This window comes from Schistocerca piceifrons, chromosome 9, assembly GCF_021461385.2.
Source record: "Schistocerca piceifrons isolate TAMUIC-IGC-003096 chromosome 9, iqSchPice1.1, whole genome shotgun sequence".
NCBI lineage: Eukaryota > Metazoa > Arthropoda > Insecta > Orthoptera > Acrididae > Schistocerca > Schistocerca piceifrons.
The window spans coordinates 132365112-132379793 of NC_060146.1; the positions used below are offsets into that span (position 1 = coordinate 132365112).

The following is a 14682-nucleotide window of genomic DNA, read 5'->3' on the forward strand; positions in this document are numbered from 1 at the left end:
AAGAAAGAATAACTAACTACAGAAACCCATCTACAAACCATACTACAGTTTGCAGTAACAACAGCATTGTTCACTGCAACAGGCAGAAGATGCGATTTGTTGGCACTGCACATTTTAGCGATTTTGATCAAGATAAACTTATGATGCAATGTTGTTCTTGAGCATGCCAATGTAGAAGTATGCACAGAATAAGCTAAATGAAAAATCCCTGAAATATGCAAGTTTGTTTATAAGTAAAAGCAGACATGAATTTTCCCTTGTGTGAGACCGCTTGTACAAGTTTATGTGTCGATTTAAGGTTCTATATTTGCATATTTTACTGTTCGTGCCACTACTCATGCGTAATCTTTCATTGATTTTTTCAATACCCACTTGTACTGTGAAATTTAAAACATTCGCGAGTGCTGCAATAAATAGTATTGTTATCATCAATAGTAGGCTTAAATTAAATTGTGCTCTCTTAAAATTTTTAAGGACAGTAGACCTATCCTCACTCAAAACAATCTTTCTCTAATTTCATTGTACAATTACATGAGAAATAAATTAGTTTCATAATTTTTGGACTCTTACGGAACTATATTTTCGTAAGTTAGTGGTAGGAAAGTTTTGTATAATTTTTGGACTCTTACGGAACTATATTTTCGTAAGTTAGTGGTAGGAAAGTTTTGTATAATTTTTGGACTCTTACGGAACTATATTTTCGTAAGTTAGCGGTAGGAAAGTTTTGTATAATTAATTTAATTCCTAGCAAATCAGCATTTTTGGTTCACAGTTCAGCCAGAGAATACATCACTCCTGAATTTTGTTATATATCAATGCAAATAAACTAGCATTTTTGAGAACTTTTAGACGCTACCAAAGTCCTTTATATAATCTATGACAATTTGTAACAAATTGGGGTTTGTGAGTTAGTTACAGTAGAATATTTTCTAACTAACATTTTGTTTTATATCTAGTTTTCACTTCAAGAGGAGTAGCCCCATATATTATCTGCATTTATTGTAAATTAACATGGTTTTCGAATTTGACAACAACTATAATTAACATCAAAACATTTTAGGAAAATTGAAATTTTTACTGCATGTTTTGTGTATTAGCTGCAATTCTTATAGGGAATTAGCAACTTTTAGCCGAAAACGTTTAAAGATAATCAGCCGGTTTAATTTCAAGTTCTTTGTTCACTGCCTTGTAATACATTGCACCAACCAAAATGCAGACCCCTGCAAATGCTGTTCTCCAACACAGGATGAGTTGGTTGATGTTCGTAAGCAGCTGGAAATTGCTTTGACTACTGCCAAACAACTGACAGCTGCTGCGAATCAGTGTGTTGGAAGAGCTCCCGGGAGTCATGTATCTGTGATACCTGTATCAGAGGTACCTCAAGTATTATCCTCTCCCGTGAATCCTGTCTCCTCTGCAGAAAGTACAGGACCTGCCTTTACCTGTCCACTTCACTGTGAGTGGCGTGGCAATTGTAGGTCTAGGTATCCTGTACATGATGTACGGGGACCGGGGAGGACTCGGGGTGTTGTACTGATCCCCCTAATCAACATGTTTGAGGTGCTGTTTTGGCTGAAAGTGAGCCAGTGGGACACACTTCATTTGTTTTAGGGAAAGCTGTTTTGTCTGGTGTCAGGAGGAGGCAAACACAAAAGGGTATGGGCCTATTAACTATCAGCAGCTCAAATGTACAGCGAATGATGGTACCCCTTAGGGAAATGCCAGCAAGGGAGGGAAAAGACACCAGGTGCACTCAGTGTGTATGCCAGGGTACCTCATTCAACATGCTGAAGAGATATTCCGGCGGCCACTGAGGGAACAGGCTGCAATGAACTGCAGATTGAGATGCACGTTGGAACAAATGATGCCTGTCGTCTGGCCTCCAAAGTCATCCTTGGGCCACTCCAAGGACTGGCAGACAAAGTTGAGAAGATCAGCCTTGGATATGGAGTTTCAACGAAGCTCACAGTGTGCATCATTGTCCCCAGAACTGATCATGGCCCTCTGGTTCTGAGTCAAGGAGAAGGACCGAACCAGATATTTAGAAAGTTCTGTGACAAGCTAGGTTGTGACTTCCTGGACTTGCACCATAGGGTTGAGAACTGTAAGGTCCCACTAAATAGGTCAGATGTCCACTACACATCAGAGGCTGCTACTCAGGTAGCTGACTGTGTGTGGGGTGCACACAAGGGTTTTTTAGATTAGGCGACTTTCCATCCAACTCCGATAATGATAGCTGTAGGAAACACAGAAGTATCAGTGTAAGACTGAAAGAAATGTCTTCCACAGGCAAAAGTATTAAAGTCCTAGTGGTAAATGGCTGAACCATTTGTAACAGACTGCCAGAATTTGAAGCGCTCATGAAAAGCAGTGAAGTTCACATAACACTAAGTACAGAAAACTGGTTGAAACCTGCAATTGATAGCACTGCGGTTTTTGAGGAACATTTAAGTGTATATCAAAAGGGTATGCAAATGGGAAATGAAGGTGGTGTATTTGTTGACAAGAAACTCAAATCCACCGAGATAGAAATTGAAGCTGCATGTGAGATTGTTTGAAGTAAGACTCAGTATCAGGGGTGGGCATAAAATGATAATTGGATCCTTCTATTGCCCGCCAGACTAGTCTCCTGATGTAACCAAAAACTTCGGAGAAAATCTCAATTCACTCTTATGTAAGTTCCCCAATTATACTGTAATCATCGGTGGAGACTTTAATCACTCAACAATAAATTGGAAAAATTACAATTTTGCTAGTGAAGACACCCTGTGAAACTTTACTAAATGCCTTCTCTGAAAATTATGTAGAACAGATATTAGGAAACTTACTCACGATGGAAATATATTGGATCTAATGGCAATAAATAGACCTGACCTCCTTAAGGATATCTATATCGAAACTGGAATCAGTGACCATGATGCAGTTGTGATAATAACGATTACCAAAGTACAAAGGATAACTAAAACAAGTGAACAGATATACATGTTCAGTAAACTAGATAAAGAAAATCGGTACTGTCATATCTCAATGAAGAACCTGAAACTTTAAGCACAGGTCAGGAGCATGTACAGGAACACTGGCTCAAGTTTAAAAGAATAGTTAACCATGCACTGAATAGATATGTACGCAGCAGAACAGTTCATAATGGGAGGAAACCTCCATTGTACACTGTCACTGTAAAGAAACTTCTAAAGAAACAGATATACCTGCATAACAGATGTAGAAAAAACAGATAGAGAGATGCTGAATGAAATCCATTTGGCTGTCAAGAGAGCAATGCATGATGGCTTCAATGACTACAATAGCAAAATATAGTCAAGTGACCTTTCACAGAACCCAGAGAAATTCTGGTCATATGTAAAGGCTGTTAGTGGCACCAAAGTCAGTGTCCAGTCCCTACTGAATGAGACAAGAACTGAAATTGAGGGTAGCAAAGCAAAAAGCTGAAATGCTTAACTCCCATTTTCAAATGATTCTTTACAAAGGAAAACCCATAAGAACTGCTTCAATTTAATCCTCATGCCTCTGAAAAGATGAATGAAATAAGTATTAATGTCAGTGGTGTTGAGAAACAGCTGGATTGTTAAAACTGAACAAAGCTCCAGGCCCTGAAGGAATCCCTGTCAGATTCCATACCGAATTTGTGGCTAATTAGCACCCCTTCTCACTATAATCTATCACAGATTCCTCAAACATAAAACCATGCATAGTTCTTGGAATAAGGCACAGGTCACACCTGTCTACAAGAAGGTTAGTGGAAGTGATCCACAAAACTACCATCCAATATCCTTGGCACTTATTTGCTGTAGAATGTTATAGTATATTCTGCGCTCAAACTTAATGAGGTGTCTTGAAAAGAATGACCTTCTCAATGCCAACGAGCATGGATTCCGAAAACACTGATCATGTGAAACCCAACTCACACATTTCTCACATGACCTACTGAAAGCTTCGGATCAAGGCAGCCAGATAGATGAAATATTTCTTAATTTCCAAAAAGCATTTGACTCAGTACCACACTTATGTTTATTGTTGAAAGTACACTCATATGGGTATCACGTGAAAGTTGTGACTCGATTGAGGACATTTTGGTAGAACGGACACAATATGTTATCTCAGATGGAAAGTCATCGTCAGATGTACAACTAACTGCAGGTGTGCTCCAGGGATTTGTTTTGGGACCCTTGATGTTCATTTGTACATTAATGACCTTGTCAACAATATTAAATAATACAATCAGACTTTTTGCAGATGATGCAGTTATCTATAACAAAGTGCTAACCAAAAGAAGATGTATAAATATTCGGTGAGATCTTGACAAGATTTCAACATGGTGCAGAGATTGGCAACTTGCCCTAAATTTTCGGAAATGTAAAATTTTGCGCTTCACAGAACTAAAAAATGTTGTATCCTATGGCTGTAATATCAATGAGTCACAGCTGGAATTGGCCTACCCACACAAATACCTGGGTATAACACTTTGTAGGGATATGAAATGGAATGGAATGATCACATAGTTCAGTTGTGGGTAAGGCAGGTGGAAGACTGGTTTATTGGTAGAATACTGGAGAAGTGCACTCTGTCTACAAAGGAGATTGCTTACAAATCACACATGCGTCCGGTTCTAGAATATTGCTCAAGGGTGTGGGACCCATACCAAATGGCACTAATAGGAGATACTGAATGTATACAGAGAAGGGCAGCATGAATGGTCACAGCTTTGTTTAATCCATGGGAGTGTGTCACAGACCTACTGAAGGAACTGAATTGGAAGATTGTTGAAGATAGATGTAAATTATCCTAAGGAAGTCTACTAACAAAGTTTCAAGACCTGACTTTAAATGATTGCTCTGCGAATATACTACAAACTCCTATTTATCGTTTGCACTGGGATCGTGAGGATAAGATTAGAATAATTACTGCACACACAGAGGTATTCAAGCAATCATTATTCATGCACTCCATCCGTGAACAGAACTGGAAGAAACGCTAATAACTGGTACAATGGACGTACCTTCTGCCATGAACCTTATGATGGTTTGCAAAGTATAGATGCTGAGAGAGAGGGTGGGAGGAGAAAATGTGTGGAGAGAGGGGGAGGTGATGGAGAGAGAGAGAGAGGGGGGGGGGGAGAGAGAGAGAAGATGGACAGAGAGAGAGGAGGAAACAATAGTCTGGGGGGGAGGGGGGGGGGAGTGAAGGAGATGGACAAAGAAAGGAGGAGGAGGAGGAGATGGACAAGGCAGGGGAGACAAGAAGATTAGGGCACAAATCCAATTCCAATACACATCAAAAATGTGTGATTTCTCTTTTATTTCTTTTCCATTTAAACGGACTGCTACACAGCAAAGAGTCGCTGGGTACAGCCAGTCCATAATAGGAATTTATGTGGTGAACTACCATGTAGCAACTGTTCTGCAAAGAATGCAATGACAGCCAAGACAGACCAACAAAATTTTTAAGTAACGTGACACTCACTGCTGAACACTGACTACATTTAAACAGTAGCCTTTCCTGTCGAGACTGTCATTTCATAAGCAGCTTGGAATTTTATCCAAGTTTAAATTCACTGAGGACAGTTTATACAAGGAATCCACTGTCAGTTACACATACTAATAGTACACCAAGAACCATCAAAAACTTACCTTACGAGGATAAAATGGTACTTTAAGGTTTTGTTTGAACAATGCTGTCAGGGCAGCACTGCAGTTATTCACCAGGAACGTTATGTGTTCTTTCTCCATGCGAAACTAAAAAAAAAGAACATTATATGAAAACAAGACTAAGTATTATACAGTACTTTTAACTCCATAGCATTACGTAAAAATAATATAACCAGTATATCATCCAATTTATTACCAACTACAGTAGTGTAATGTCAACAATAAATTTCACAAAGAAACGGACGTACTGCAATAGCTGCAGAGGAATTCCCACATTATGAAACAGAGGACTACAAATCAACATCGTGCATTGCCAGATGGCACACTTTTGGTCATATCTTAAGTACTTGGTTTGAGTTAATGTAATGACCAGTGTTATGTGCAAGTTTTTTGATACTTTTATACAGGTTAGGGTTAAAACATAAAGAAATTTTCAGAACAGCTACAGTCTTTCATCTATATATAAAAAAAGCAATGGCCTGAGTGATTGACTGTCTGACTGACTCCATCGCTCAGCCTAAATCGCTAAGGACAGAAACTTGAAAATTGGAGAGGGTGTCGATCTTACACTGTAGGTGTCGTTTAAGAAGGGATTTTTCGAAATTTTATCCCTAAGGATGTGAAATAATGGACAAAAAGTATTTTGAAAATACGTTGCTATTAAGGCAATTCTATGAAAATTGGTATTTAGTTTCTCAATCACAAAGGAAGAAAGGCTTGTTTCAGCATTTCTGGAAATTCAACACCAAAGAGGGGGAGGGGGAATAGGGGTTACGGATTTTTTTAAATAAATTATTTTGAAAGGACTACTAAAATATTTTCAAAGTTGTATTCATGAGAATCGGTATTTGCTTCTTGGTTATAAATAAAAAAACATACTCATATCCAGAAAAAACAGAACACTTGGAACAACTAGAAATAAGTTGTTCATAATCACAGGACATGTACATTATATGTTCTGCAGAAATGAACCGCATTTCAACGATACTGGTCTGCGGATTCAACATCAACATCCATACCGCAGCACAACACAACCCACCAGTAAAGTGTGCCAGTGGCTCACGTTGTCACTATAAACCGAAGGTAATGGATCTCTGTGACTTGAGTAGATGGGGAGGATACCTCGCAGATGTACGTGCGAACCGTACTGTCAAATCAGAGAGTTTGAAAGAGGGTGCATTATTGGCATGAGAGAATGTGATGCATCCATCTGGGAAATTACTGATCATGTAGGACCAAGTGTTTCGGCAGTGCGACAGGTGTATGCAGAAATTGTTCACAGAAGGCCGTAGAACACGATAGGATGGGCCAGGTCACACCACCCAGACCACTCCCCGAGAATATTGACACCTCATCCTAATGTCATTGCAAGACAGATCTGCGTCCTCCTCGGCTCTAGCACGACAGTGGAACAGTGTAGCACACGTACACTTATTACGGCAGAAGTTACGTGCGCATCGTCCAATTCTCCACCTACCTCTGATGAATGTCCAGAAACATGCTAGAAGGTAATGTGTATGGAATGATGTCACAGTGGACAGGAATGGCATCAGATGGTGTTTTTGGATGAATCCAGGTCCTGTTTGTTTGAAAATGATGGCCAAATTTTAGGTCACTGCAGACAGAGGGGGCAGTATCACAGTGACTGCATTCACACGACATACAATGCCAACTCAAGGTCTTACGGTGTGGAGTGCTGTACGGTACAACCACAAATCACAGTTGGTTCATGTCCAGAGCACTGTGAGCAGTGTGACCTATGCCAATGACATACTGCGACCCATAGCCACACTCTTTCTGCACAACACCTCAGACACTATTTTTCAGCAAGCAAATGCATGACCACGTGTTGCTGCACGACCACGTGCCTCCTTGATGTCATAGGATGTCAGCCTTTTGCCCTGGCCCACCAGACTTGCCACCAATCGAAAATGTGTAGGATATGGTGAAATGAGGGGTGCAGTGCTGTGACCCAATGTCAACAACCACAGATGAACTTTGGAATCAGGTGGATGCAGCATGGACAGTTATACCACAGGATGCAATTCACGCCTTAGATATTTCGATGCTATCACAAGTGGAACGAGCTATGTGGACCCATGGCAGACCCTGTGCCTCTTAGGGAACAGGACACATGCTGAAATGAGATGACTGAAACGCTGATCATTTCTGCAGAACATACTAATGTACATGTCCTGTAAATACGAATGTTCTATCTCTAGTCGCGCAACGTGTTTTGAACATGTGTGTACGTATTTTAGTGTTTTTGCAACTTCAGTCCCTAAGATGGTGAAACATGAGATAAAAGTTTTCATGGAAATATTTCATTACACAAGCATTTTTGAAGCAAATAAGAAATTAAAAAAACAAAACAACATTTCACTGTTAATGGAACTTCACCCCTAAGGGTGTGAAATAGGGGATAGCATGTTTTACAAAAATATTTCATTGTGAAAGAATTTTTAAAGCTAAATCTATGAGAATTAGTGTGTATTTCACTGTTTTTGGAAATTCAGCCCCTCACAGGGGAAATGGGCAAGCCCAAACTGCTATGGATAGAAACTTGAAATTTGGAGAGGGTGTGGAAGAGATTGTTTGAAATACCACTCACAAAGGGGTGAAATAAAGGAAGAAATACGTTTTGAAAATAAGTCTCTATTAAGTAAATTTTGAAGCTAGAACTACAAAAGCAGGTACTCTGTCAGAAAAAAAACAAAATGCTACAGCATTTTTGGCCAGTAAGGGGGCAAAATAGTGGGTAAAAGTTTTTTTAATAAATAAGTCATTTTTAGAGCTATACCTATGAAAATTGGCATTTAACTTTTCAGCTAAAAATAAAAAAAAATTATTTGTTTCAGTGATTTTGTAAATTCAACCCCTAAGGAAATTCAACCCCTAAGGATGGTGAACAAGCGGATGGAAATTTTTATGAATATATATCATTACGAAAGCATTTTTAAAGCTAAATCTAAGAAAATTTATATCTAGCTTCTCGGAAAGGTACGAGGTGCAACAATAAAGTAATGAGACTGATTTTCTTTGCAAGATGTGGCAACCCTACAGGCTTGCGTAGGCTTTGACCTTGGTCTATAAGCTGCTTCTGGTCCAAGCGACACATCGATGCAACTGCTCAGTTGTGAGTTCTGCTGTAATAAGTTATCACGTGTTTGTGCCTCTCATCACGGAAATTGAACCGCATAATACTGCGCAACGGAATGCCATTTCTTTTTGCGTTAAATTGGGTTAAAACGCAACGACAACTTACGGTAAGCTTCAGAAGGCTTTTGGAGAGGAGGTTATGTCAAGAGCTCAAGTTTTTCATTAGTTTAAAATGTTAAGTGAAGGCAGAACAAATGCTGAAGATGAAGACCGCAGTGGACGACCATCAATCTCATGGACGGATGTCAGCAGAAGAACTGAACATCAATCGAGAAATGGTTTGTCTAATAATAACAGAAGATCTTGGTATGAGAAAGATTTGTGCAAAAATGGTCCGCAAAAATCTCACACCACAACAGCGAGAAACACAGAAAAATGTGGCTGCTGATCTGTTAGAGTAAGTGGAAATCAATCCAGAATTGTTGAGCCGTGTTATCACTGGTGATGAAAGTTGGTTTTTTCAGTACAGTCCAGAGACAAAATGCCAAAGTTCGCAACGGTGCTCAAAGGGATCACCCAGACCAAAAAAAGCTCGCATGTCAAAGACAAAAGTGAAATGCATGCTTGTGTGCTTCTTTGATTGCAAGGGAATTGTTCATAAAGAGTGGGTGCCTCCTGGACAAACAGTTAACCAATATTACTACAAAGAAATTTTAGAAAGACTTTGTAAAAAGAGTTCTTCGTGTCCGTGCCAACATTGCTGATAATTGGATTCTGCAACATGATAATGCGCCATCCCATACTGCTCAGTCAGTGCAGCAATTTTGAACCTCAAAACAAATTTCAGTACTACCACAGCCACCTTATTCACCAGATATCACTCCGTGAGACTTTTTTCTATTTCCAAGAGTCAAAATGATGGTCAAGGGACACCATTTACAAACAACACTAGTTGTCCAAAAAGCTGTGATAGCAGAAATGCCGGAAAAAGTTTGTGCAATCAGAAGGGAGGGACTTTGAAGGAGACAACACTAAACTTGACTAAAACGGTAAGCAACATTTTTTTTACATCAGTCTCATTACTTTATTGTCGCACCTCATATAAGAAAAAACTGTGTTTCAGTATTTTTCGTAATTCAACCCCTAACTGGGTAAAGTAGAGGATGGAAGTTTTTACGCAAATATTTCATTACAAAAGCATTTTGGAACTAAATCTCTGAAAATTTATATATGGCCCTCACTTGGAAAAAAATGTTTCTTTGTTTTTTAGAAATTCAACCCCAGAGGTAGAACAGCAGATGAAAATTTTTATCAAAATATTTCAGTAAATCTACGGAAATTGGTACTGGACTTCTAAGGAAATGTGTGTTAGAGTATGATAGCTTCTATGGAACGACAAGAACTAAAAAGATCTGATTAACAAAGATCTCTGACTTCAGCAACAAGGAATCGCTTTTCAGTCTGAAGTACATTTGGAAATGACCATGCTTCTATGGCCTTAACTAGCGTTAAAAGTTGAGAAGAGTTTAGAAGATGTTACAATTTGTGAACAATATAAAAATTTGTTAAAGACATACAAAAGAAAGCCTGTGCACACCACACAGTCTAAGTGAGTGAATCTTCCGGAACAAAATATTACAACATAATCCACACCCCAAATATTTAGGTGTGACTCTCAATGTATCTAATGTTTATAAAATGACTAGAACAGACAAAAGATAAAAATCAAGAAATAACATATTAAGGAAACTGGCACTCAGAGAGATGAAAAATTATAAGGTATGTGAAGAAGACCAAGCTTTTGCAGAAATGTGGAAATTACCCAGTGATACAGTTCAAATATCCTTACATATAGCCCTAACAAAAATCTGGATAGCAGAAAAGTTTCCCGAACATTGGATCACAGCCATAACCCACCCACTCCACAAAAAAGGAGATAAAAGCAACCCAGATAATTACAGAGGCATCTCTCTCTTAGACTGCACATACAAGATTTTCTCCAGAATCCTATACAAGAGGATCAAAGAACAACTAGAGGAAGAATTAGGTGAATACCAAGGAGGTTTCAGACCTGGGAGAAGTTGTGCAGAACAGATCATCACTTTAAAATTAGCCATAGCATGTTACAAGAAACGAAATAAACCTCTTGTAACTACCTTCATGGACTTTAAAAAAGCATATGACTGTATCCATACACCATCAATGTTAAAAATCTTAAGAAATTTCGGGCTCCATACAAAATTAATCAAATTTATAAAACTCACCTTAAGCAACAATGTATCAAAACCAAAGATCAGGGGGGAACTCTCTGAGGCATTCATAATAAAAACAGGTTTAAGACAAAAAGTTTGCTTGGCACCCCTACTGTTCAACTGTGCTTTAGAATACATAATGATGGAATGGCACAAGATTAACCCAAAGAACATCCAAATTGGAAGACTCAAAGACAACATAAGTTTAAATTGTCTAGGATTTACTGATGACCTTGCTCTCTTGTCCAACAGTATTGAGGAAACCAAACAAGTTATCTCACTACAGGAAATTGCACAGAAAATTGGTTTTAGAATATTCTTTGAAAAAACAGTCATCATGTTAACTGACCTACCACTCATAAACAAAATTGCCATAGAAAACCAAGAAATCAAAATTGTAGATAAATTTAAATATCTGAGAGAAATCATAACATATAACCTCAATGACAATCCAACTGGCAAAACAGAATAAACAAATTGACTAGAGCACAATATATCACCAAAAACACCTACAACAAAAAGAGCCTTTCAATAGCAACAAAAATAAAACACTACAAAACAGATTTCGCATGGCTTATACTAAAGAAGTTCCATTCGTCCTCAATATTGAAATCATTTTTATGGTTGTATAAATTTACAAAGTTCTTGTAGTTTTTACAATGTGCCACTGAGCCATCATTGAAGTAGTATATTTTGGTAACATTTGTTCGAGTCACCAAAAATTTGATAAACTTTTGAACACACACGTGTGTAGACACAGTATCGTGTTGCAGTTTACCGGAAATCACGCAACAGTTATCGACTTGCAAGGTGCCCATGTTATTGACAAATTAAGCAACAAATGGATGCCCCTGTGGCCTACAAATTATCTCAATGAAATCCCTGGGCAGCATCTTGGATTACAAATGAGTAGTTTTTGGCCAAGTCCATCAGAACTATCAATTCTGTCTCTTTCAAGACAGTCTTCAATGACTTAAATTATTCCTTCTGATGTTTTGCAACAAAATGATCTCCTAAGAGCTTCCAAATCCTGCTTGAGAGTCTTTCAAAAAATTTCTTCACCGTTAAGACATTATTTTCTAGTGCTTCACAGTCAGTGTGAACCCACTGTTTGGATTCAATTGACACCTCTGCATCCCAGCCCTGAAATATTTCTTCTAGGTGAAGTTTAATTGCATCATAACCAGGGCAGCTTTGACAATGATGCAGTTCATAGTCCTTGGCACTCGGATCACAAACTGCCTTATTGATTAGCATTTTGAAGCCATCCTTTATATTAGCACTTTGCAGCAGAAGCTTAATATTCTGATGTATGGTGCACGTGCACACGGAATGCCTGAAGCACCAACAGTTTCACACCACTTTGGCCTGAGATCGCAGAGTTTGGAGAAACTAATTTCAGCTCCATATTTATTGTGATATTCCACTAAACCTCTTCAGTACTGCACAGGAGCAACTGGTCCTGTTTTGTAGTTTAATACCACCAAGCTGAACTGAAAAACAATCTTTTTTGGCAGGATACGTCCTGCTGCATTTGTCGTCATCATAGAAATTGTTGACTATCAGCGACTTCCTTTGACAATGGTCTGCAAATCTTTGCATCAGGTAATGCACCAATACCTTTTTCTGCTTTAACTTTTCTGGCTGTTTTGATCCTGCGTTCAGAAATGCCAAACATGCATTTCCTTTACTGACCAACTTTTTGGGGCCATAGTCAGTAACTGAACTTTCGTTGATGTATTGGATATTTCAATTTCTCCTTTCATTTCATTGATAAGGTCAGTGTAATCATTAAACAAACTGGATTCAGCTGAGTGACTAGATTGTGCTATGTCTTCAGTTACTCCAGAGGCAGACATTATTTTTTCTGCTACTGTATTTTGCACATGTTCAGACTTTTGTTTCATGTAGCCAGCTTTGTCTCTGCTGCTTAATCTTCAAATTTTCACTGGAGAAGTGCCTAAATCAGTCAAGCTTTCATCCAAACTATCTGAAGTGTCTGGATCAAAACTGTCACAAGATGAAGTTGATGTGGCCTCAGCCATAGAAATGTATTTTGCTTTGCACTTGATGCAAATTTTCTGACCTGGCCTTTACATTCATTTTGATAACTTTATTCAATTTCTTGGAGATGGCTAAAGTGACTTTTAAAAAATCACCTTTGACAATGTGATTCAACTTTTCAAATGGCTTATTTCACATTTATGGAGGTACTTTTCTGAGTGATGCAAGCAGATCTGCTGGTCGTTGTCCATAAGATCAACTTCTGATCATACAATAATAAGTAATTTTTCCATTTTCTAATAAGCTGCTAACATAAATGAGCCCAATTTTGTTCAAATAAAATGAGCCACATGGTATTTTGATGACAATTTATGACCAACAGTGCATTCGACTATAGGATAATCATTATCAGTTGATTCACTGATGTTCATTTCAAAATGTTCTAATTTTCAAACTGTTCTAATTAGCAAATTAATATTAATGCAAAACTGAAAATTTGTATACTAGGTTACATACATACTTGCTTATGTTTGGAATTTGCGGTGGATTCCCAAAATGATGTAGAACACCACCGCAAAATGGAAAGAATACAACAATGGACTCCACAGAACACTCGAGATCAAAATAATACATATTTGCAAACAAACATGGCGGCACAGTGCCAAGAAAGCTGGTACCGCACATGTGTACCTTCTGCGACCTGTCCAAATTTGGCCCTCTTTTTTTGATACTGTATGCCAGCATTAGTTAATCAAATCCACTTTTCTAGGATGTTCAAAACATGCTTTTTCTAATGAGAGTGGTTTTAAAATAATTCTAGAAGATACTTTTGTGCAACATGGAATTGAAAATATCCTATTTTTAGCCTTTTTACAAGAATCATCAACTTTACATTAAATTCTCAAAGCAACAGAAAGAGTTAGAAACATCAAATTATAAATTTTGAAAGAACAACTTGTAGACATACTAGGCATCGAATTTGACATCTATTACTTAATTATTTAGGGAAGATATATGTAACTTGAAAGTTTATTTTTTTCAGTGTGCCAGTTTTTTAGGCCGACTCTGACATACTGTACATGGTCAGGGTATTGGGGTCAAACAAATGGCTATATCTCAACAAGTATTCCACTGGAGGACCTAAGACTTAACCAAAGTTCATTCGAGACATGTAGTACTTCAAAATTTCAGCAAATCCAAGATGACACTTTCCAAAAATTAGACCACTTGATTTGGAACATCTCCTCTGCAATTCATATGTAAGTGCCCGGCAGAGGGTTTTTCGAACCACCTTCAGACAATCTCTCTGCCATTCCACTATCTAAGAGCAAGTAGGAAAAATGAGCACTTAAATCTTTCTATATGAGTTTTGACTTATTTTATTATGATGAGCATTTCTCCCTATGTAGGCTGGTGACAATTAAATATTCACATTCAGAGGAGAAAATGGTGACTGAAAATTTATGAAAAGATCTCACTACAACAAAAAATACCTTTGGTTTTAACGAATACCACCCCAACTCGTTTATCATATTAAATACATACAAAAATAATAATGTTTCTAGCAAATCCCTGTAACAACCCAACACTTCATCCATCCCCTGTGAGGTGATTGGCATAGCACTATACACTGTCAGATGGATGTTGGGTGCAAATAATATCAT

The 14682-nt window shown here is 38.1% G+C and overlaps 1 protein-coding gene across 1 annotated transcript in view; it reads right to left on the reverse strand.

The window, feature by feature from the left end:
• The window catches only part of LOC124717272 (nuclear RNA export factor 1-like), a 158419-nt gene that overhangs the window by 113740 nt on the left and 29997 nt on the right, over nt 1–14682 (reverse strand). Inside the window, exon 6 of the mRNA XM_047244085.1 lies at nt 5646–5750. Coding sequence (XP_047100041.1) covers nt 5646–5750 — 105 coding nt within the window. The remainder of the gene's footprint in view (nt 1–5645; nt 5751–14682) is intronic.